Genomic DNA, 23,337 nt, shown 5'->3' on the forward strand with positions numbered 1-23,337 from the left:
CGTGCTAGCCTCTTCTAACTTCACGCCAGTCTGCGTACATCTACTTTTCATCCTTCCCTCCGGTTTCTATCTCACGTTTAACACTCGTGGCCTCTTTCTGCGCGTCTTTTCGTAACGCGGACCATCTAACAGGATCGACTGCGATTGTGTGCAAACCTGACTTATATCTACGCGCGCATCCGCGTTCATTACTCACTATTATTACCGCTTAACGCGACACACGAGTATTTAGTATTTATAATAATTCGAGAACAAACGAGCGTGCCAGCTTTTAAAGAACTCGCCTGCGTTTGTTTTCTGACTTTTGTTCCCATCGAGTCGATCGAGTACGTGTCGATATCTTCGTTCTAATATCACGCGGTTGTACAGGCGAACGAAGAACGATTATTTTATTTTCTAGCATATCTTCATTTTAAGAGATTCCGTGGCTGTTCTCATACGCAGTATCAAAACGAAGAACGAAAGTTATATTACTCACAGACCTGAAAGATCGTTCATAATTTCACATGTCAATCGAAAATGTACACGTACTTTGTTAATAAAAGCTCTTACTTCCCTTCTGCGTAGAAGTTCGTATCTCGTAGGTACTAAAGTTTAATTCAATTACATTAGAGATACACCGCTCGATCCCTCGTGTTCGCCTCAAGGATCGAGGGTAAACATCAATCTCGTAAAGTGTAAATCACTCACCCTGTGTAACTGGTTCCTTCCCCGTAGTAAGAACCTTCACGGCCACGGCCACAACGACACTTGTCGAGCTTGTTTGGTCAAATCAAAGTTCCTTACACATCTTCGCATTGGTGTACGAGCCTCGATCTAACGACAGAAAATGATAATTGCGCTGTACAATTTTCCAATTTCGATCGGAAAGCTTTGAAAACGTCTAGATTACGTTTCGGATTGGAGACTGAACGTTTCTCTTTCTTTAATCATTATATCTGTCGCGACGACGAATCAAGCGATACGAACGCGGGAACACGCGAGCTTGTAAACAAATACACGGACGTGCGCGTGCATTCGACGGTGCCGAGGGTGGAAGTGAAACCTGCCGACCGCAGTGACAGCTTGGGGTGCACTGATCATGAGGAGAGGGTTGAAACCAGTGTTGGGCACTCCGTGGGATTTTTGGGGCGTGCGCAATACAAGTTACTAGTAGCAGTCTAGTGACGTACTTATCTTTTTCAATTAAAAAGTACCATTAAATCTCGAGCGCGAAAATAGATCTGGATTGAAAAACGTAAAAAAATAGATGTGACGATGCCCTCGTTGATGCCTTCTTGCCTTTCTCCTCTCATTTTTCCCTCCTTTCTTTCTTTTCCTATTTCTTAATAAACTACTGCTGCACGTAAAGTGAACTGAAACAGTCAATGAAGAGAGTAGACGCGAACTGAAGCAGAAAAATCATCGTCATTATAAAAGGCAGGTGTATTCGCGAAACCCATAGTCAAAATCGAAATCGTCATCAACATCGAAATCATAATCATCATCAGATTCAGAAATAAAATCTGAACCAGAATCACATTAGAATCCTAATCAGAATTCATATTAAAATCGAGAAGCTAACTAAATGATAGAGCACGTACGAGTACAAATCCTCACTTACTTGTTCGCTTCTAATAATTACTTCATTACGATCCACGTTCAAGACGAATAAGTAAATTCAAAATTACGCGGCACCTCAATGAGGGCAGCACTTCATGGGACAAAACATCGCTGTTTGGAAATCCACCCGCTTGTCCACAAGTTCACTCCATAATCAATTGCAGTTCGCAGTAATGCGCAGTAGTTCGCACTATTTGCAGCGTTCATACTGCGTCGCTTAGAGACACCCACAGTCGCAATCAATCGCAATCTGTCGCAATCGCAGTGCGTCGCAGCCAGTTGCAGTAGTTGCACCCAGTGTTGTACTTGCAATCCCACTGAATTCCAACTTGTTCTAATAAGACAACTGTGGTATTATCTTATGAATTCTGGTGTTTGTACGATGGCAACGGAAAAAGAAACCAATGTAGAACGTGAACCGTTCAAGCTCTGTTTTTCCAAGGATAGAGTCCAGGGCAGATCAGATATGCGAATGTCGGAAGTCCAAGGTAAATAAGTCGAATAAATATGGAAACCATTTGTATCATTAGATATCGCATAATGAAAAATGGTTGGACGATTGGTTTGTTGTAGATGAAATGACACCACCGAAATCTAACGATAAGAATGATGAGGAGAACGCTTACGCAGTGGCCGATAAAGTTGATACATCCAAGGAACATACGGAACAAGAAATGAAAGATGAGAGATTTAAAAAGGATCAAGCCTCGCTCAGCAGTCACGAGTAATTAATATATCATTCTTCTCTCAAGGTCTCATTAATCGATAACACTTCTGTTTAACTTATTCGTTTAGGATTGGCTGGTGGTACGAAGAGGATAAGCCGACGAAGGATTCCAGCATTGATTCTCATAAAAAATCAACTGAGTTCCCAAATTTAAATTAATACTCAGAATTTCAGGAACTCGAAGCTTGTAGTTCACAGCATTTAAAAAGTGAAATTTCCATTCCTATGATGCTTTTTTATATTTAACCTTGAATGTAATCTTTGTGTTACCAAGTTGAAATGCACGTTGTGACTATGCTGAATATATGTTCATATTATGTAGAATGCACAATTGTACAATTATGAATGTACAAGAATAACTCTATTAAAACTTTTAGTGGCAATCAACGTGAGTTTTAATACCGGACACTATGAGTGGCTTAGAAAATATACACGCTAATACAGTATTCCCACGTAGGTGTCCATGTCTGATCTGGATCTTCGTTCTACGTTGACTCGTATTATTTTATACCGTGCGATCGATTTCGCAAAGGGGACACAAGCAATACGATCATGAGCACGATTGTTCTCTCAAAAGTATTGAAACAGCAATGACTGATTAAGAACAGGACCAAGAGAATAATTTGAATCAGGATGAACGGTTTGAGCAATTACTAATCGCTACTAAGGATGGGGGCATACGCCTAATAAGAATCAATCTACTGTATAAAATAAAAAATTCTAATAAACGAGTTTAATTGTAGTTAAACTTCGTGAATTCATACTTTCTATTCTTTTGTAATCGTGAGGTAAATACGACTTAGCTCAGTTTTAGAATCCATATGCATTATGAGTCACTAGTAGCGTCCTAGCGACGTACTTATTTTCTTGAACATCGAGGTACCATTAGGCCCCGAGTGGGAAGGGGAAGACAGGCTTGGGATTCAAGAAAGTTTTTTAAAAGTCGCCGATGGAATCTTAATTAACCAGAGCGGCGCGACTCGTCTCGGCGATTGATAACACTATTTACAATTAGATTAATGCAGGTACGTCGAAATATGTAGAGAGCAAGCGACATTACGACGCATGTGCATGGAGAGGGTTGGAAAACGACATAGGATTTAATCCGGTGGTGCGCTTGCGTGACCGCAGCTTAAATTTTCCCACCGATTTAAATAATCAACGAAGAAAAACGGGAACAGGATTAATTAATGCGTTTGATTCTTATTGGACAGCCGTTGGGCACTACTAATGAAAAATGATTGTATGATCTTTTAAAGTTGCTTTATTTCGAAGCTAATTAAGATATCTTGACATATATAACATAAATGTAATGATTCGGATAAATAAGTGTCTTTAAACGTACAACAGCTGATCGAATCGTGAACAGACTTGATATGTGCGGTTCGGTGAAATGGCTCGCGTAAACGTGTCGAAATCCAGAATTCCGGTCGTTAGTTATTTTGCTTAATTGTTCACAAAGGAATAACAGTTAGTATCGAAAAACTGCAACATCACACAAAAAAAGTTCTCTCAAGACGAATATATTAGTCATCTACATGTCTCTGGCATTATCTGTATATAATATTAAAATTTATAAATAACAGTAGACACACGCCAGATCAGCTTGTTAGAAATTCCACTTTCCCCAGCTTCTGCTCCTATATAAAATTTTATAAGACGATGACAGGGCTTGATCAAGGTCACTTGTCACAATTTTCTCACGAGTGACTATAGTTTCGTACGTAGTGCATCGTACAGCTTGAATTACAACAATTTTACACGTGAAGATATTTGTAAGTTTCAAAGATCGTTACATACGCGTCATAACTACATGGATTCGTTTATTCTTTACGACGTGCATTTCTCACAATGACGGAAGGAATGTAACCAGTGCGATATTTATAGGTTTTAATATTACTCATTGCCTACATTATAATAGCCTTGATATTAGTTTAATACTGTGAAACAGGTTTCCTTTTTTTAAAACGGAACATCCGCACAAATTTTTGTCACCACAAAGAGAACTTAGGCCTCATTTTAACATCGAAATGATTATTTTCTTGTTTCATCGTTTAGGAAATGCGAGCAATAATTACATTCATTTCCTTCTAAGTTAATATATAACATACTTCTAGTATATACTCTCCATAATTTAATGAGGATCCTAAATCTGATATATAAGCGACTTTCGTGTAGCAACGATGGTAGTTATCAAAATCATGATATTCCAAATAATTTTCGATTTCACGTTCTATCATTACATTAATGGTACAAGCGGCAAGATTTCTATACTTGTATTTTCATCAACCAAATTCCATCAACGTTGTTTAAACTTATCTTTGCCGTTAACCGAACGTTCCTCTCCTCTGTGTAACGAGACATAAATTATTCTAACAGAGCCTAGAACCGATCAACATGTAATTCTTTCGTTTCAGTCTAATCAATTTGAGAGAAGTATGTTAGTTCAACGAAAGTAAATACCGTAAATTCATATTTTACATTGTAACGCCTCATACACGCTGTTGCAATTCAATCTCGGACTAATTTGCGATTCGAGTACGGAGTAAACAGCTTAAACGGTCTATGTAATAATTCGTGATGGGCCAGGAAGAATATCATTCACGAATTTTGATGCGAGGATACAGTAATGCATTCGCTCGTGCATTATCCATTACAGATATTCTTCATCTTCGTTCAATAGTAACTACACACATGTAAACACAATATACATCTATCTACAACAAAACTCTATTCAATTACATAACGCCGCTATGCTGCTTGTAATTCTTGCACCCTCTTACAGGAAGGTGTCTCGATATTTTTAGCTTTCAAGAACAATTCTTGATCTCCAAAGTTTCTTGCTTTCCACATCATTGTTTCCCCTAAAGATTAAAAAATGGATGTATCCGAAATATGATTAAACGCATAGTTCTCGACTACAAATTCAATTCTCTCTAGTGACTATAAGACCAAGACTTCTGTGTGCATTCAGAATGTACTTTTCAAAAACCAATTGATTCGGATACTTACTATAACTTTTCTCTCTAAAACAGGCGTGTCTCAAATTATTCAGGTACTCTTCTTCGACAGAAATTTCTAGCCTACGTAAGCTGCCTTGATACTCGGTATGAAAGTTTTCTTTGACATAGTATGGCACCTTTAATCCTTGAGTCGTTCTCTGTACAGAATATTTTCTGCGCACAAATTTAAAATGTGCATGTATATAATCGTCTCGAAATATCCCGGAGATAAGAGGCAACGAACAGTAAAGCGTGAGCGATAGAATTGAAACATCCCACAAAATCGTTCGTTAAGACTAATTTATTCGTCATTATTCATAAATTATAAATACACTTACGCGTTAGAATGCAAGCTATATACAGGATCTGATATAAAGAAACTGCTCATCATAGTTAGCAATATTAATAACAGCACGGGCAACATTTGAAGGAATGTCATATATCCGTTTGCTTGCTGAAAATCACAGTTTTTATTCAGATTTACAAAATGTACTTGAACAAGGAAGATATAATAAAATAATAAATTTGTACCTGAGAATGAGTATGCTGAGCTTGTGCATCTTGTTGCCTTGCCCACCTTCCAGACCGTCTCATATAAAATTCTTGTTGCTGGAATCCACCTCCAAAGAACATGCTAAACAATTCTTCCGCAGTGATATCAGCTGCAAAAGAATTCACTTATAATGCACATGCACTTTCAATGGGAACGAAAATATGCATGGAACATCGATAGTACTTTCAAATCCTCTTGTATAATTGTAATGCGTATGATTCTGATGAGCTTGAGCACTCTGGAGTCTTTCCTCCTCAGGACCATACATATCGTACTGCTTCCTTTTCTCCACGTCAGTGAGAATGGCGAAAGCATTTCCTATAGCTACGTACAACAGCGAGTACATTAGAAACTTACAGAAGAACTTATAACTTTAATTAACGCTCACCTTTAAAAGCTTCAGCAGCACCCGGAGCTTTATTCTTATCCGGATGTAATTGAAGTGCTAGTTTTTTATATGCCTTTTTAACATCGCTGTCAGTCGCGTCTTTGCTTACCCCCAAAATTTCATAGAAATCCTTGCATTTCTTAATTCTACATTTCAATAAATTATATCCGTGTTAATGACAGACAATTATGTCGTTCGTAAACATGATGGAAAATGAAATATAACTCTGCTCTTCGACGTTAATAACTTTTTTCGAACACATATACCTTTTAACGTACTCAAGCTGCTCCTTAGTGTATTCGGTAACAGTGGTTTGAGTGAACGTAGCTTCTTTAGCCGTAGCAGTTTGACGTTTTCTAACTGTAGGTTCAGATTCAGATTTTGGACTTTGTTTCGACATCATTGTTACTTTCGCTAATACATCTGCGAATACACAAGTTACAAGATATTCTCTGTTCTCTACAGCGATACAATTTCATTTCCCACTCATCAATTTCCTGCTTACTCATGCTATACTTTCTCTCAATGAAACCTTGATGAGATATGCAAAACGATAATGATAAACGCTTATAGAAACCGTGCTTCGTAAAAAGTTCAATGATTAATGTTAAAATAATTTCTGAAAAAAGATTAATAGCATCGGTTTGTGACATGGCCTAAAAAAAATCGTACGTGCGATGACAGTGATTCGATTCAAAATCGTCGATGCAACAAATTAAGTATGAGATGCATGCAAAGCGTAGGATAAATAGGAATTAATCACGAGTAATCTAGATTCGACTGATCTGAATTTTTGTCAACTTACCGTCTGCCTTTTTCGTTGGATAAAGTTTCTGTGCTTTACGTACAAATTTTTCGGCCTCGTCATACTTCTTTTCCCGCAGATATCGCTCCGCCAGCTCCATACACCGTTCCGCTTCATCTTTATTACTATCCATGATTTGTTTCTTATAATACCGAATCGAGGATTATCTTAACGCAATGACGGAGCAGAATGGTAAATAAATTCAATCGCACACTAATTCTCCGCCATCGTGCAATTTAATAAGTTGTGTCATGAACACTCTACCAAGTAGACTTTATGCGACTACGTGTAATTGTGACGCGTACGACAGGCCCTCCTCGTGGCGCATGCAGTTAAAACTCAATATATTACTATACATTATATATATATGAAAATATAGGTTGAGTAAAAAATTACGTTTTGCATGATTATCGAAGTATATTGCACCGAGGCAAAGCTACGATTCATTTATCTGAACGACAATTCTCAACAAGAAAATAAACTACAATTTTAAATGCGCTGATAGTGTATGAAAGTGGTATCTCTTTAAAATCGATGTATGTATATGTACAAATTCCAAAGAGAATGTTTACGTTTGTGTATCAGAGAATCATCGAATAAAAGCAAATAGTTAAATAGCATTTGATAACTCTTACGTATTTGTTCGCTACGTTGTTTCATGCAATTCTCGTAGAAAATGCAGACCGTGAGGCAATGTTGTCAACGACTAATTTCAACGTCCAAAATATTCAATCCTAATACAAGTTGTTTATCAAGTATACAAAGATCGTATTATGGATACAGAGATGGAGGAAAAAAGGATAAAGGATTTCTTAAATATAATGACAGTGTCTTCCCTCCGCAAAAACCGGGTGAAGAAAAGAGACCAGGTGTAAGTTTATTATCTTGTAATCACGAATACATCGTTGATCACGTCATTAATTGTTGTCCTACATTTTTTTGTAGTACGTTTGTCATGTGAAAAAGAATGTAAAATATAGCCCTTTAAAGATGTGGTACATAGCTTGCTTTGTAAGGGGAATGACCATAGATGAAGCTGTTAAACAATTAAGCTTTCTGAAGCAGAAAGGTGCAGCTATAGCGAAAGAGGTTCTTTTAGAGGCACAACGTATGGCAGTTGAAGAGCATAACATTGAATTTAAGAGTAATTTATGGGTCGGTGAGTATCGGAGTTACAGGATTGTTTAAAAGCACTAGAAACGTCCCTATCCTATTTTCCAGCCGAATCTTTCGCGACAAAGGGTGCAATAATAAAAGGCATAAGAAGACATTCCAGAGGAAGGCCAGGAATAGTACATTACAGGTATTGTAATTACTATGTTCGTTTGGAAGAAGGAAAACCACCGAAACATTATTACCAGCCAGCACCTCAGAGTGGTGAGGAACTATTAAAAGAATGGATGGATCAAATGCATAATCGTAAAATAATTAATTCACTGTAATTCATGTATATAATAATACATTTGCAAATAAATAATAGTACATCATTCACTCTTCTGATATTATTTTCATTGGATATTAAGGATCGATCTTAAACACAGATTTATCTGACTGTCAAAGTGAGAATTTATTTAAGAATGAACATTTAATACATCGTCATAGAAGCTAGGTAAACACATGTAATAACATGTTTACAGCTTCAACTTAGTTCTCCTCCAGTGACGCCTCTTCGCATTGTACCTGTAAAATGATACAATTATAATAATTGTAATGAATTGAATGAAATTCTAGAGAACAAGTTGTTAACAACAATTAATTTTTTAATAAAGCTTACCTGATCGTGTTGCCTGTACGCATTCTTACCCACTGGGGAATCGGCCTGTTTTGCTTCAGCTTTTTAGCAAGCTTTCGCTTGATAATAAATGTTTTATGAGCCGACTGAAACAGATAATAGAATTTACACGTACTTCAAATTTAGTTTCTTAACATTTATTCAATTACAATTATAGCGATTTCACTGATATCATTAGATCCTCCAACATAACCTAAAACTTACCATTTTGCTTGCGCCGTTGTCGACGAAACAGATCAAAATGGATGTTCTTCACTCTGCGCGTATGTTTCGTAACAGGATTCCATACACATACCTCAAATGATTTTGGAGTTGCTCGTGGCGCCACGAGCAACTCATCCAAATACATGGAAATCACCAAAATATAAAAAAAAATACTTTAATCGTTAACCGTATTGACAGAGTTCCATACGTCATTTTCTTCCCTGATAAAATTTATCATTAATAGTAGCTCATAAAAATCAATACATGCAACGATTTTCTAGGAAAATGAAATTGTTCATTCATTTTCCTATTTAGTGCTAATAAAAACAAATGAAATATTTGGAATACGACTATAAACCTTCTCCTTTTCAAAACGTACATTTGATACAATCTCTTTTTTTAGTACAGCTTATTAGCACGTCATGAATCTACATTAGTCATTGCAGAACATAACAATGAATCGCTATTGCCTATTACGTGCAATGCATTGAGCGCAGCAAAGAAAATTGGTGGCGATGTGACAGTTTTGGTTGCTGGCACTAAATGCGATGCAGTTGCTCAAAGTGTTAGCAAAGCCAGTGGAATATCCAAAGTCTTGGTAACAGATAACGAGGCTTTTAAAGGAATGCTTCCAGAGGCATTGACTCCTCTTATCCTTGCGGCACAGAATGAGCATAAATTTACTCACATCATAGCTGGTGCAACTGCTTTTGGTAAAGCATTGTTACCCAGAGTGAGTATCAGTATCAAAATGCATTGATACTTCTTGTCCTCGGACACAGGCGAGTACAGAGTTGCTTTCTATTGTTTTAAGGTAGCAGCTAAATTAGATGTGTCTCCAGTCAGCGATGTTATTAGTATCAAAGCACCGGACACGTTCGTTCGCACGATCTATGCAGGGAATGCGGTTCAAACTTTAAAGTGCAAAGATAACGTAAAAGTAGTTTCGATCAGAGGTACTGCGTTCGAGCCAGTACCTCTGGAAGGAGGCAGTGCTAAATGCGAGCCAGCACCGGCTGGTGATTACAAGTCACAATTGGTAGAGTTCGTCAAACAGGAATTGTCTAAATCCGATAGACCAGAGTTAGCGTCTGCGAAGATCGTTGTTTCTGGTGGTAGAGGATTGAAGTCTGGAGAAAATTTCGAATTATTGTACAAACTAGCGGATAAACTTAACGCTGCGGTCGGTGCATCTCGTGCTGCAGTGGATGCTGGCTTTGTGTCGAACGACTTACAAGTGGGACAGACTGGGAAGATCGTCGCACCAGTAAGTTTAATTTTATATTATATTTTACTTAGAAACTTATATACTAAACGTTTCCCTTTACCAGGATCTATATATCGCCGTCGGTATTTCTGGCGCGATTCAACATCTTGCTGGTATGAAAGACTCGAAAACGATTGTTGCAATAAATACTGATCAAGAGGCTCCAATTTTCCAAGTAGCCGACTTTGGCCTGGTCGCTGATCTGTTCAAGGCNNNATTGATTATTTTAGTTTTTAAATGTTCGTATTATGCTCCTTCAACAATATTTAGTACGCGCAGAGAGGTAGATGAAATTTGTTTAAATTAATATAGGATCGTCGAGGGAAAATAATTATTTTGCTAATGTTCATCGTTTATTTATATTTTTCTGTGGATATACAAATATACGAACACTACGTTTGCGCGAACCAACCCTCTGCGCACAAAGGCTTCAAGTGCCGTTATTCCTATGTCTGTAAGATGGAATCGGTAATCGCTGCCATCTTTGTCGTTTGTGGCGTGGTGCTGGTGCATGGCCGGTTAGATTATCGAGTTTTGAGTATATAATCCTATTTATGTGTTGAAGTTTTGTGTCTTTAGATGTGGGAATTTGATAATAACGTTATCATGAGTATGGACAGTATCGAAAAGTTGTACAAGAATTTTGGCATTCTAGCCGATGCTAAAGACAAGCTAGCCGAGGTAACGTACAACCTTGGTTATACCAAGTAAACCATATTTAAGTGATTTTCTCTCTTCCCGTTTCTCGTATATATTCTAAAAAATTGCTTAATTCGTTCCTCATATTCGAATAGTACCGAAAATTCTGGGAACCTAGAATTTACCGGATCGTAATATCATAGAAGTGATTTGATGGTCGCGTCGATGAAAGTGGCAACCATCGTAGACTCATGAGTTTTTGTTCGCAGCATGAGAAGGAGTACTTGGAAATTCTGACAGCGGTGAAAGGGTCACCAAAAGAAAAGCGATTGGCGTCACAATTTATTGCAAGGTTTTTTAAATATTTTCCAAAATTGGCTGACCAAGCTATAGATGCTCATTTAGATCTCTGCGAAGATGAAGATATGGCTGTAAGTTTTGATCCTTGCACTGCTTCGTAAATATGACATGTATAAGAATATAATTTGATGATTTGTCTCCAGATAAGGAAACAAGCGATCAAGGACTTGCCATCTTTATGCAAAGATAACAAAGAGCATACCCCAAGAATTGCAGATATTTTAGCTCAATTACTTCAAGCTCAAGATTCATCCGAGTTAGCTGTAGTTCATAATAGTGTTATGTCTCTCATGAAAACTGATCCACGAGGTATATACCTATATGGATACATTAATAATGAACTAAAGTATAAATGACGTTTAATTGTATTTTTATCTGCACAGGCACAATAAGTGGGTTTTTCAGTCAAATCATTAATGGTGACGATGGAACACGCGAACGTTGCATTAAATTTCTAGCAACCAAGTTGAAAGCAATAGGTCATGATGTAATTACTAGAGAACCGGAAGATCTATTAATTTTAGAGTGCAAGAAAGTATTGCAGGTACTATGATAATTCATGAATACACAAAGTATTATAGGATTCTTGTGTAATTATATGTTCAATTAAAATTTCTGTAGGATGTTACTGCCGACGAATTCCACAGTATTATGGAAATTCTTGCATGGACCAGACTAGGTTCGACAGTTAGTGGACAACAGGAATTAGTAGATATCACAGTTGAGCAAGCTGAATTATCTGAGCCGTTTAAACCTACCAACGTCGAGCAATGGAACAGGCTTGTACAATGTATTAAACATGCACTTCCTTTCTTTAGTGTGAGTAGTCGATTAAATTTTTGAATCAGTACCTATCCGTGGAATGTAATAATGAACATTTTAATCGTTGCAGTCTCAAATAGACTCGTCACGATTCGTTTCGTATATCTGTATGCAAGTTTTACCTCACCTCTCTCTAATTACTTCGCCCGATGGAAGGGATGTACAATTGGAACTACTGAAACTTCTTGCCGAACTAGCTGTATTCTGCGGAACGATTGACAAACCGGAAGAGAAAGTACAAGAACTTTATAATACACTGACCGTAAGTATTTCTCAAGGTGGAAAGTATACGTGCATGGTTTGTAGAGGTGGTATTAATAGCATTTTTGTATTTTCAGACGTACATGCCTCTACCTCCAGCCACGGAAATAACTGAGGTCCCGAAACTTCAGTTTAGCCATGTCGAGTGTCTTATGTACGCATTTCATAAACTGTGCAAACAAACGCCAGAATTTCTGATGAAGGATCCGGAACAGCTTAAAGAGTTCAGATTGAGATTGCAATATTTCGCTCGCGGTATTCAAGGTTACATAAAAAAGTTACGGGAAGCAATTAGCGGGAAGACGGAAGAAGAGTTGAAGTCGGAAGAGAACCAGTTGAAAGTTGTTGCTTTGAAGACTACGAACAATATCAATACTTTGATCAAGGATCTGTTTCATTCGCCTCCTAGTTTTAAAAGTGTTATACATCTTTCGTGGAAGACGATGGTCAATGATAAGAAGGTACGTAAATTAGGCACTTACAAATTAAATTATATTTCATCGAAATGTTTATTGAACTTTTGTGTATCGTTTCAGAGTGAGAAACATTCGACAGCACAGAAGAGACACACGCCAATTACGTTTGGAAATGATAGTAATTCGAATAAACGAAGTAAAGAGGATAAGAGCAAAAGGGAACTATACACTCCACCCAGCGGAAAATACAGTTCGAATATATCATCTAATTACGGTAAGAAATGGATTCACGTATTTACAATTTCGTCGAACGATGATGTTAAATTTACCTATACACATCCTATTACAGGTCGCGGTAGATTTCGAGGAAATAGATCGGGCGGTCGTGGTGGTTACAGACCGAGAGGTCGCGGAACATGGAGAAAGAATTTTTATTAACTCTCGAATCGCTTAAATCTTTAAAAACGATGAAATGTCGACTCCGCAATAATATAAAAAACAATCCAGGCCTGTAATTTGTACATATACAGATGATGTCTGTAAAGGTGATAATTTACAGAGAGTGATGTTCAGCAGAGATGAAAGAACGGATAGATTTTTTTTTTATAAATCGTAGTGTAAAAAGAACTGTGTTTTCGTGACAGCTTTAACTACTCATGCAAATTCTATAAAAGAATAAATTGTAAGTCGTTCGTTCAGTAAACACAGCGGTAGAACGAGTCATCAAAGAAATATCGACATCTGAACAAGGAAAGAATGTTTGTGTAGAATAATACACATTATTTTGACGAAAGAACTTTTTTCGACATATACTGCTAATGAAAATGGACGAATTTGAAACCAAGTCTGGATCTGTGGAAGTGATCAAGCTTGCGGAAAGAACTATGAAAAAATGGGAAGGAAAATACGGATTTGAGGAAGCATGGCATTGAGATATCATTGGTCCAGTATTTCTAAGACAACTCGACATGAACCGAGAAAAAGTGATGTGAGAACACAGTACGTGAATTGGTCAAAATGGGAGGAGCACGTTGCAACAAAGAATACCTCTTCACTGAAGAAATGTTTAAAGATTCAAATTGTACAATGACCAGTTTGTGCTACGATACGGACATTGGTGTATTTCCAAAAGACAGACGATTTTTCTCTTCCACAACGATTTTGGATGTTAAAATAGTATCAAAATGTATTCCCTTACCTCCTAGATTCTTCTTCCTTTCCTCTCCTTTGATCCCACATTTTTCTGCCAGCAGGAAGCGAGATCGAGGGGCCAGTACAACGCAATCGGCTGCAACATTGAATTTCGGAGACAAGATCAAAGAAACTTAAAAGCAGTTTTTGTTTTCCATTCTTTAAATGATGAACTGTTTATGTGTTTGTAGTTTTTAACTTTTAATTTCCTCAAATTCGTGATAAATATTTATAACGTGTTTTTAGCTAGGATAATTATCAACATTATTCTGTAAAACTGTTTGTGCCTATCTCGTAAGCGTAAGCGCAATATAATATAAAAATTGGAAAACACAATTTCGTAACTGCAAAAGTTTCTTTGATTATACGAAAATGAAATTATGTATTATTATATACATTTTATTTTACAGATGCTGCTTGGTAACTGGTGTCTGACGAGCGACAGAGCAGAGCGAAAATAATCAGTTCTTTATTACAGATTTACAGTTCCAGGAAAGAAACTCCCGAGCAGAGGACCGACGACGAGAAATTCTCATTTAACTTTGTTTTCAGGAGCTGATGCACGGTTGTATATTGTCTTTTATTTATATATTGATGGTAGCCGAGTTGTAAGGTGAGTTTCAAAAATCATACTGCGTCCTTCTCCTGTCCACCATTTGAACAAAACTTTTGTAATAGTAATAATTATTGACTATATCATCATTTAATTTAAATAAATATTACTACTGCATAATATATGTTGTATTTTTTATGCCCAGCTATTGAATGTTTCTATTTAAAGTTTGTAAGAAATTTATTGCTCCTGGATATTTTTATGTATTTCTATAATTGCTAGCATTCTGTAACTCGTCCAACATGTAATTACGTACTTCGTACATGTACGTCAAAAATACTGTTTGTTTGCTACGATGTAACATTGAAACTGTTGTTTGCTTACTTGTAATATTAAACGTGTAAAAATTACTTTGGTGATTTTATCATAGCATTACTAGAGAAATAAAGCGTATTCAAAAATTATATCGTGTTCTTAGTACATCCAAAATGTCCATAAGAAAAATATATGTTTCTTCACAAATACGTTATACTCTTAGAATTATTACAACGTATGTTACAATAATAATTACAATCGTTTTTGCAGCCATTTAAAACAGTCCATTCGTCGACATCATATCATCTATCGTTTCACACATAATGTGGTCGCTTAAGCTACACGGATCTGGAGTTTGCTGCTCAGAACCCATATTGTCAATAGACTCCATGGCATCTGTGTTAATAGCTAACTTAGAATCTAAATCTGAAGTATCTGGCAACATCTGCAGCGCATGTTGCAGAATTTCTTGAACCTGTAATGAGTTTATGACAAATTTAGTAATTAAATGATGGGACATTAAAAAGCTCCCAAATACACAGATCTTACTTTGTCTAAATGTTTCTGGAATCTAAGCGCTGTTTCAATACGTTGTCTCCGTTGCAGTTCCATCATTACTCTCAGCGTTTCCCTGGCCTGATGCGGTCTGAATTCATTCAGTAAATGATGAATGTGAATGAATAACAAGCTGAGGTCTTCCACCTTTAAACAATTACCAGAAAATGAGCTAAAGCTTATGATTTTACGCATTCGAAGACAGTATCAAGTACGTACCTTCTCTGCTCGTCTTGGACTGTCTGGACATTGTACCAACAAGTCTATCAAGTCGAGAAAGTTGACGAGGAGGGAATGATTCAATTTCTTTAACTCTCTGCGTCGATCGAAATGCTGAGGGTACAACCTTTTGATTCCTTGAGCTTCGAGGGGTCTGATAATCGTATCATCTGCGTTAAACACATTCCCGAACATCGAGTAAGTGTCGTGTATCGGTGGCGGTGGCCGCGGTGCTCTGCCGCGGCGAACATTTTCATCCGTGTACAAATTAATGTACTGAACGGGAGGTAAAGGAAGCGAGCTGACTTGTATCGCCTCTGGCGCTGCCATTTCTAATGCTATTAAGTTTATATAGAAAACGAACGCTGGTCGCTGGTTTTACTCAAATCAGTTGAGTCAGTGCGCAAGTCTGCAGTTTCGCGCGTAGCTGTCACTGTTTTTTAGGAGCATTTATATTGTTTGTTCGAGTTTCCAACAATTTTAAATAATAGTTTACAGTGCGATGATAGAAATAATGTTTATACGGGATTGTATCACGAAATCTGACTTCAGATTCGACATACGGGTATCACTAAGCAAGGTTACGTTGGTATAATCTCACTGTTCTCACGATATAGTTCTTGCACCGTGATTTCGTCTCTCAACAAAGAACGAGGCACGGAGATTTTATAAGTACTTCTCCCGCGATTTTCATTTTCATGAATCAACGTTAAATACCGTGCAATGAAAACAAAACAACATGCAACGTAGCCATCTTCGAATCGGCCATGTTGTTTTTTTAAAATGAGTCAACAGGTATTCTCTGTTGGCCAGTTAATACGTTAATGCCAGAAGGACGTCGAACCCAGATCGGAGATTTTCGTTGTTTGACTAGCAAAACGGAGCCAGTGGATTCGTGAACAGTGCCTGTCTCTTGTTTGGAATCTCGTGCACGCAGTGACGCGAGCTTTTGGGTAAATGCTTTACTAACGTAGTGAGGTATTTCCTGCTATCTCGTGAGTTTCCAACGTCTTCGTTTGACAGATTGTCGGTGTGTGTATGCGTTCGTTCCACGTGAATTCTTTGTTTGGGCACCGGTCATGTTTCTGACAAGTATTGAAATTGCGAGGTGGTAGCAGTACGCTGGTGCATGGTGAGTACATTTTTTCTCACTCGTTTCATTCGTATCAACATTACTCGGGCCAAACTTTCACGTACGAACATAAGTATTCATGTAACCAAAGTGTCAAGATATAACCACAACTATCGCGTTCTCGTTGACCTTTCTGTTCTGTTGTTTTTGCTAATTTAGAATCGAACGCAGTTACGAGTCCTTTAGTCCTTCATCATTAGCCCCGATGCTCGTAATTAAAAACATACGTGCAACGCTGACTTAAATATTTGGAAAAATTCTAAAATCTGATTAGAACAAAGAGTTTTATTCGAACTGGACATCGTGTGTGATTCGCATAGTTCGTTCGTATAGGTATTTACGTCGGTGTTGAGTCATACAAAAAAATTAAATAGGGATTACGAACTCCATGAAATATTAATCTCTTGCCGAGACTTGTAAGTAATTACTTTTATAGTGGATCTTTCACGGGTAGGCGAACAGATTTTGGTCGATGTGATCTTATTTAAAAAGAAGGTCTGGAACAACGAAGTTGCTATCTCCATGTTATGAGAGACGACTCTGATATTTCATTGTTCGCGAATAATTTTTTAACTTAACACGTGAAGGAACTTGACGGTTTTGTTCAATGTTCCTCTTTGATTCTGTCAAGTAACGTGAAAGGCACGGAGCGGCCGGAAATTCAAAGGACGTCGCGGTTTAAACGGCCTCTTAAAATTTCAGAGACACGAGTCACGAGTCAGACGAGTTACAAAAGAAATTCAGTGGAAGTAGGCGGTTACCGGGACGACTCTGTGCTCCGCATTAGACGCGTTTACGCGTGTCAGTATATTTTCCCGAGTCGTTGCACTCCGCTCATAATCTTTTAGGCGACAGAATTTTTTCTATTCGATCGTAAAGTTGTGTTATTTCCTTCGTTGAAAAATGAGATTGCCCGGTAATTCAGTTCCCATTACGGGGACGGAAATCGTCATGGTCTAGGCTCACCTCCTGCGAACGGGTTTCAGCCCGATTCTTTGGCTCTCTATTTTGAATGGAAATTCTTCGCGAACGAGTCACGCGGCCTTTAATGGAGGTCCAGAATCTCTAAAACCTTCATACATATCTTACTCACCGAGCCCGAAAGACTTCCCATTCGTTTTTTCATCTCTCAAACGTTTCACTGATCCGTATAAGATAAGCGTAAAACCTGACCTAAACCGCGACCTCCCTCGCCTTCTCACTGCTCTCCAAATCTTGTTCGGGCGTAATATAATTATTAGATTGCGGTGTGTCCGTGTAAAATAAAACTTTCCCGGTATCAGTTTAAAACATGTGTGCTAGGTAAATGTCTCAACTTTCGATATTCTGACGAGCTTACGTCAGACCATAGATATATTTGTAGCAGCAATCAAATCATGATATGCGATCGGTTCGATTTAATCGCTTTTACTGAATTTCTAAGATGCAACTGTGTCACGTTAATTCGCAAACCGCTCCCTATTAAGAAATTCTCCACTCAGCGTCGTTTGAAATCGACACTGATAATCGAATCGTTGGTTCCTGTTCACAGGGTGGCCCTCCATCGGGGATGGCGGGGAAAGATGGGAAGGTGGAACCGAAAAGCGGGGACGTGGTGAGGCAGGGGTTCATGGTGAAGCGTTCGCAGAACAAGAAACGTTTCACCCCCGTCAACTACAAGCAACGTTGGTTCGTCCTCACGAAACGCTTCCTCGTTTACTACGACGGCGATGGCGAGGTACGTACCTAATTTTTTCCAATTTCCTTACATTTGTTTATGCATTTATTTGAAGACTGTATTTCATGTATGTACAAATCCATTCATTAGCGATTGACCGCGATCTCGACAAATCGTCGTTAAACTAAGAGATTCTATTTACAAGTAACGCGACGATCGATAAATTAGAGGGTGCTGAGAAACTGTCTCTGGTAAATGGAACTTGAGAAAGAGCGAAAGAAATTGTTTCTGAATTGGGTGAATCGTGGAAGTGAATTTGCAAGTTGAGAGCTGATTTGCATCCAAGTCATTGTTATTTCTCGGAATTTCTTCCCCCTTCGTGCTAAACAAATACGAATCCCAAAGGCACGGTCAAGCGCGGCTAGATTCTCATTCAGCAAAGCAGATTCGAAGGCGAGAGTCCGTCGGTTCGGCGTTTCAACTAATTTCACTTTGAATTGTGTCCCGAACCTGGTTCCTTCGGTGACCCGGTTCTTACGCGTTTCTCCAAGAAGTAGAAATGCATATTGTCGTCAAACGTCACTTTGAATCGCATCGATCCAATAATTAAAAATGCATAATGCGACCGAGAACATGGTCGATGCGATTTTTGAACTGACAATTGCCGCGCGATTCGGGTAGGCACCGAGTGTCGAGCAATCTTCATTGAATTTCCGTTGAATTTGCGGACGATTCAGAAGTGCAGACGAAAGGCGTACCGAGTTCAGTGTTTAACGCTCGGTGAAAACGCTCGGATGACGGTTCTCAGCTTCAGGGTGGCAGAGAGCGGCTTTGTAGGGTGGCGGAAGGTGCGAAGTGACGGGCAAAGGTCTTTAAACCGGTGGAGTTATCCGTGGAAAGAGCTGAATATGACTTAGGTTACACGCTACTGTGATTTCACTTTGGTTTGACGAAAGTACCTCTTCAGTCCTGGTATCTCATGCTTCTCCATCGAACTTTCTTTCTTCATTAATTTCCAGACGTTTTGTTCTGAGTCAGTGACGAGCACAACAATTGCTTCAATTACGTGGAAACGATAACGAGAATTGAGTTGTATAATACTCGGAGAACATACGATCACAATTATCAGAAGGCGTCATACGACGTTTCCGTGTTAAATAAATGTTGAGTGGCCGAAGTAATTAGATCGGAGCAGGTGTGAATCGAACTGTTCTTTTATCTTTCGTTCCGCTCGTTCCCTCCCTGTAGACAGCAGTGTATCGGAGTGTAAAGTTCACATGCCCTGCAACGCACTAAGAGGCTTTTTCCCTGAGTCGATAATTAACCATCTAGAATCATCATCGGTTGTACGGTATTATAATTCACGCGAAAATTGATAGCGGCTGGAAATCAGCAGCACCGAAACGCGATCTCCATTCGGTAGCATTGTGCTTTCAATTTAATGCCTGCCGCAAGTGCCGTTCATGACGAGCGTACACACACAGACCAATCTAATAGGGCATCTCAGAATTTTCTGTTAATTCTTAGTGCACAGATAGCCGAGTCTGCGATTTATTCATGACGTCGTGTGAAAGTTTCTTTCATTTCATAACAAGGGTAGAAGGATGGTATCTCGAGGAATTTTGGAAAGCGACGAATACGGGAATGTGAACGACAGGAATAGTAACCGCTGACTTGGCTAGTGACACGCCTCGAATCAGGGCCAATTGCTCTATACACATTAGCTTGCGCTTGACATGCATGACTAGCGCTCCGAATACGCTAGACTCATCGTATTATCTCTGCGCTCTGCTGATAAAAATCCTGTCTATTATTCCTCGCGTGACTCCACTGAACGGCGAGAGACACGAACAGCGACGTACAATGCAAAGATATCGAGCGATTTTTAATGTTATGGCGGGATTAATTACGCGGAGGGAACAGCTCTAAAAATATGCTCGCAAGTCCTCCTTTTATTTCACCCAGTTTCTCCTGTTTTCGCAGATGGAAGTAAAAAAAATGTGACGGCGTAAAATAATCGATTAGAGCTCCATTTTTTTCATTCTTTCATCCGGGTAACGATTCTTTAACGAGCTTCTTCTGTGAACCCAAGTTCTCGACGATATATCGTTGTTGCATCACGCGAGAAGGAAGTTGGTCGTTCCCCTTAGATAAAATTGCTCGGTAAAGTCTCCTCCCGAAAGCGGGATCGCAATTAGATTGGATTTTCAACCCTCTAAACTCGCAGGCACGATCGATTCTAGCATGTACCGTGATCGTTGGAGCATCGAATCGCTCGCATAAACGCGCTTATGTAACCCGGGAAGTAGGTGGGACGCGAGCGTCCACGAAACAACGACCGCTTTGAATTCCGTGCAATAAATTACAAAGGGAAAGATCAGCGCAATCGGGCAGTGGACACTCGACCTGCTCGATCGCCGTGGACCCGCGACCATTTACAGATATAACAGGCAATACCGAGCTGCTCTCCCTTTTGCAATCTGGGACTATGCGGCTCCTCCCTCTGTCGTCTCCCCTTGCTCGATCTATTTCATTTTTCAGATGCTTTTTTTTTTCCATTCGTACTTCTGCCCCCACAGATTTCATTCACTCAATGTTCAACTGCACTTTTCCACTTTCTATATTTCATTCGTAGAAGTAAGTGGAATGTTCGACGAACGATTTCGTTTTATGATTAATCAAATCAATTTTACAAACGCAATAGGAGGAATCTAATGGGCAGCCAACGGTTCTTCCGGTAGGAATTTCGTTCGAATCGATTACAACGTCCGGATTAGGTTTAATAGCTAAGGCCATCGTTTCGTTCTCCTGCGTGCAGCCTCTTGGTCCCTCCGTAATATCACGTAGCCCTCCTCGGTCACGGTTAGCGATAGTTACCTGCGTAGAGGTACGCAGTCCGTTTAGCTGGCAGGCTGGGCAGCCAGTTTCGATAGGTAGGGGTTCGTCGGGGGTGGATATAACGTGCTCGTAGACCATGTGTAAAATTGGTAGCGCAGGCGCCCCGGGGCCGCCACCGCCACCTTCTCTTCATCCTTTCTTCCGCCGCGAGTTCCTGATGCTGCTCCGTGGCTCAGTCAGTGGTCGTCATCGGGATCGCACTCTGCGAATCGCGATTTCACACATAAATCCGTTTTCATTCCTCGTTGCGTGATTCGTATCTCACACATCGGTTAGACGAGCGATCCAAGTGATTCTCTGATCGTGATCGATTCACGGCGGATCGTCGACGTCGACGCGCTCCATTTTCATCTATCCGGAGATAGATCGTTGCGTACGCGAGGTCTTTGAGAAGGCAGAGAAAAAATTGGTTGATTCGGTTGATCGGTTGATTAAGACCGAGAGGGAAATTCGATTTTCAACGAGGAGACACCGAAAGGAACTAACACCAGTGAACTATCGATCGACGCGAAGGATCCACTACGCCCCTCGGACTCTATTATTCCTGGAAAGTTTCCTCATTCAGGATACCCTCTCCCAGGGAGACGTCTGGGAGAATCACAGAAATTAATCCGTCGGCCGAAAGTTCTTCTAATTAATTCTCGGTTTCCTCGGGTCCATTCAGGAACTTGGACGGGAAGAAATCGTTATTCATCCGGGATATCGGCAGCTCCGACGCACCACTTCGAAACTTTCGAATATTTCCGGAAAGTTCCGTCGTTAAGGCGTCGTGCGGAGTTCATCCGGAAGATCCCGCGCCGGTCATCCTCGGGACACGCTTCCGTATCATCGCTCAAAGAGCTGCACTTCTCCCCACGTGGGAGAAGCGATTCTTATCCGTCGTCCTTCGTCGCTGTCGAATCCTAGGACCTCGAGAAACAAGCATCGTGGAGGTAAGACGCAAGGTTGTCCGTTGGTCACGGGGTCAAGTATTGGAATGCCAGTATTTTAATAATAAGGATCACGAGGTCGAGCTGTGACATCAGCGACGATGATTACAAAAATTATCATCGATGCGAGTAGATATAGCTGCATGCTTCTTGGGCTCCGAGTAACGTACGACCGACGCGTGTCACAATTTGTCGTTGCAATTCTCATTTGAGAGCGCGAGGGACAGAGACCATGTTGTTTCAACGTAGTTCTCATGCCAAACCGTTTACTATGAACTATGAAAGATACACGCGTGTAACTTGCTGAATATCAGCGCGGGTGGATCTCGTCAATCTTCGATTGGAGCATCGTTGGGAACAGTCGCTGTTCTCTCGATCCGAAGTTTCCTCTTTGGTTCCGGCCGGATCGTAAATCATTGCGCTAAGAGGCTGTCATTGGAAGGTCGAACAGATGGATGGTTCTTCTTGCGAGAAAGAAACCTCGAGTTTTTTTGATGAATCAGGTTCGGTCGACGAGACAGAAATTTTGATCGTTCGATCGCACGAAGACGGTGAATGGACACCGGGCTCTCCGGGTGGATCGAACATAGTTCGGTACTCGAGAAATTTTGATTAGATCAGGCCGGAAGTTTCGGGAATTAAATGACGGAGTTTCGGGCAACGGGCCATGGGCAACGATTTCAAAGATGTGGAACACAGAATAGAAAATGTATTTCACGGTTGAACGATCATAGTTTATTAATAAGTAATTATTATGAAAATTTGTGTTTCATTTATTAATTAGTTTCTCTTGTAAGTGGCTCTACAGACGGGTTCTGAGTGAGCATAGTCACAAACTTTTATTAGCTACAATGGTCAGCGGTACACGAGCTAAATTAATTAGTTTCTGCAATTGTAATTAATGTCGCGTCTGTAGATTCGACAAGCGTGCTCGAAGGACACGTGCAAAAAGACGACAATTAAAAGAGACGGAAAGAAAATAATTTCACGAATTTAATTGGCCACCGTCTCTAATAAATGTCGAGGCACGAATTAATTTCATGTTCCAAC

At 39.5% G+C, this 23,337-nt stretch overlaps 9 protein-coding genes across 13 annotated transcripts in view; 5 read left to right on the plus strand and 4 right to left on the minus strand.

Annotated features, from left to right (window-relative positions):
* The window catches only part of Fstl5 (follistatin-like 5), a 45,485-nt gene extending 44,397 nt beyond the window's left edge, over positions 1 to 1,088 (minus strand). The window contains exons 1-2 of one of the 2 annotated variants that reach the window (XM_018031250.2): positions 893 to 1,088; positions 691 to 816 (exon numbers count right to left, since the gene is read on the minus strand). The gene's annotated coding sequence lies outside the window, so the exon portion shown is untranslated. Of the gene's footprint in view, positions 1 to 690 lie in introns of both variants that reach the window. The other variant, XM_018031251.2, reaches the window with a different exon arrangement.
* Positions 1,089 to 1,778: 690 nt separating this feature from the next.
* On the plus strand, positions 1,779 to 3,071 carry LOC113464805 (uncharacterized). The gene is made up of 4 exons (XM_026816870.1): positions 1,779 to 2,090; positions 2,176 to 2,326; positions 2,398 to 2,717; positions 2,787 to 3,071. The coding sequence occupies exons 1-3, from the start codon at positions 1,964 to 1,966 to the stop codon at positions 2,486 to 2,488; spliced, it is 369 nt and encodes a 122-aa protein (XP_026672671.1). The 5' UTR covers positions 1,779 to 1,963; the 3' UTR covers positions 2,489 to 2,717; positions 2,787 to 3,071.
* Positions 3,072 to 3,575: 504 nt separating this feature from the next.
* On the minus strand, positions 3,576 to 7,210 carry LOC108628978 (dnaJ homolog subfamily B member 12). The gene is made up of 8 exons (XM_018031252.1): positions 7,078 to 7,210; positions 6,539 to 6,695; positions 6,273 to 6,418; positions 6,068 to 6,208; positions 5,863 to 5,993; positions 5,670 to 5,785; positions 5,342 to 5,505; positions 3,576 to 5,193 (listed from the first exon to the last, which is right to left on the minus strand). The coding sequence occupies exons 1-8, from the start codon at positions 7,208 to 7,210 to the stop codon at positions 5,081 to 5,083; spliced, it is 1,101 nt and encodes a 366-aa protein (XP_017886741.1). The 3' UTR covers positions 3,576 to 5,080.
* Positions 7,211 to 7,429: 219 nt separating this feature from the next.
* mRpL22 (mitochondrial ribosomal protein L22) lies at positions 7,430 to 8,568 on the plus strand. Of its 2 annotated transcripts, XM_018031261.2 has the most exons (4): positions 7,430 to 7,613; positions 7,751 to 7,948; positions 8,023 to 8,236; positions 8,299 to 8,568. In XM_018031261.2, exons 2-4 carry the CDS (start codon positions 7,754 to 7,756, stop codon positions 8,517 to 8,519), a joined length of 630 nt encoding a protein of 209 aa, XP_017886750.1. In that variant the 5' UTR covers positions 7,430 to 7,613; positions 7,751 to 7,753; the 3' UTR covers positions 8,520 to 8,568. The 2 variants fall into 2 exon arrangements, with proteins under 2 accessions (XP_017886750.1, XP_017886751.1); XM_018031262.2 differs by lacking the exon at positions 7,430 to 7,613 and having other exon boundaries at positions 7,620 to 7,948.
* A 51-nt stretch (positions 8,569 to 8,619) lies between these two features.
* On the minus strand, positions 8,620 to 9,182 carry RpL39 (ribosomal protein L39). Its single transcript, XM_018031263.2, has 3 exons — positions 9,074 to 9,182; positions 8,852 to 8,955; positions 8,620 to 8,757 (listed from the first exon to the last, which is right to left on the minus strand). Exons 1-3 carry the CDS (start codon positions 9,074 to 9,076, stop codon positions 8,709 to 8,711), a joined length of 156 nt encoding a protein of 51 aa, XP_017886752.1. The 5' UTR covers positions 9,077 to 9,182; the 3' UTR covers positions 8,620 to 8,708.
* Positions 9,115 to 10,919, plus strand: wal (electron transfer flavoprotein subunit alpha wal). The gene is made up of 5 exons (XM_018031152.1): positions 9,115 to 9,132; positions 9,477 to 9,806; positions 9,888 to 10,340; positions 10,405 to 10,579; positions 10,906 to 10,919. The coding sequence occupies exons 1-5, from the start codon at positions 9,115 to 9,117 to the stop codon at positions 10,917 to 10,919; spliced, it is 990 nt and encodes a 329-aa protein (XP_017886641.1).
* Positions 10,920 to 14,764, plus strand: cass (apoptosis inhibitor cassowary). The gene is made up of 9 exons (XM_018031435.2): positions 10,920 to 11,021; positions 11,249 to 11,410; positions 11,483 to 11,648; positions 11,723 to 11,883; positions 11,961 to 12,158; positions 12,232 to 12,423; positions 12,500 to 12,883; positions 12,959 to 13,112; positions 13,188 to 14,764. Exons 1-9 carry the CDS (start codon positions 10,920 to 10,922, stop codon positions 13,274 to 13,276), a joined length of 1,608 nt encoding a protein of 535 aa, XP_017886924.1. The 3' UTR covers positions 13,277 to 14,764.
* Positions 14,765 to 15,033: 269 nt separating this feature from the next.
* MED7 (mediator complex subunit 7) lies at positions 15,034 to 16,440 on the minus strand. The gene is made up of 3 exons (XM_018031437.2): positions 15,672 to 16,440; positions 15,447 to 15,599; positions 15,034 to 15,372 (listed from the first exon to the last, which is right to left on the minus strand). Exons 1-3 carry the CDS (start codon positions 15,999 to 16,001, stop codon positions 15,172 to 15,174), a joined length of 684 nt encoding a protein of 227 aa, XP_017886926.1. The 5' UTR covers positions 16,002 to 16,440; the 3' UTR covers positions 15,034 to 15,171.
* A 79-nt stretch (positions 16,441 to 16,519) lies between these two features.
* The window catches only part of Btk29A (tyrosine-protein kinase Btk29A), a 105,750-nt gene continuing 98,932 nt past the window's right edge, over positions 16,520 to 23,337 (plus strand). The window contains exons 1-2 of one of the 3 annotated variants that reach the window (XM_018031382.2): positions 16,520 to 16,803; positions 18,335 to 18,520. In XM_018031382.2, coding sequence (XP_017886871.1) covers positions 16,801 to 16,803; positions 18,335 to 18,520 — 189 coding nt within the window. In that variant the 5' untranslated portion in view covers positions 16,520 to 16,800. Of the gene's footprint in view, positions 16,804 to 18,334; positions 18,521 to 22,007; positions 22,291 to 23,337 lie in introns of those variants that run through there. The other 2 variants (XM_026816897.1, XM_026816901.1) reach the window with 2 other exon arrangements.

The sequence above is a fragment of the Ceratina calcarata genome, unplaced genomic scaffold (assembly GCF_001652005.2).
Source record: "Ceratina calcarata isolate Rehan_Ccalc_2016 unplaced genomic scaffold, ASM165200v1 scaffold551.2, whole genome shotgun sequence".
NCBI lineage: Eukaryota > Metazoa > Arthropoda > Insecta > Hymenoptera > Apidae > Ceratina > Ceratina calcarata.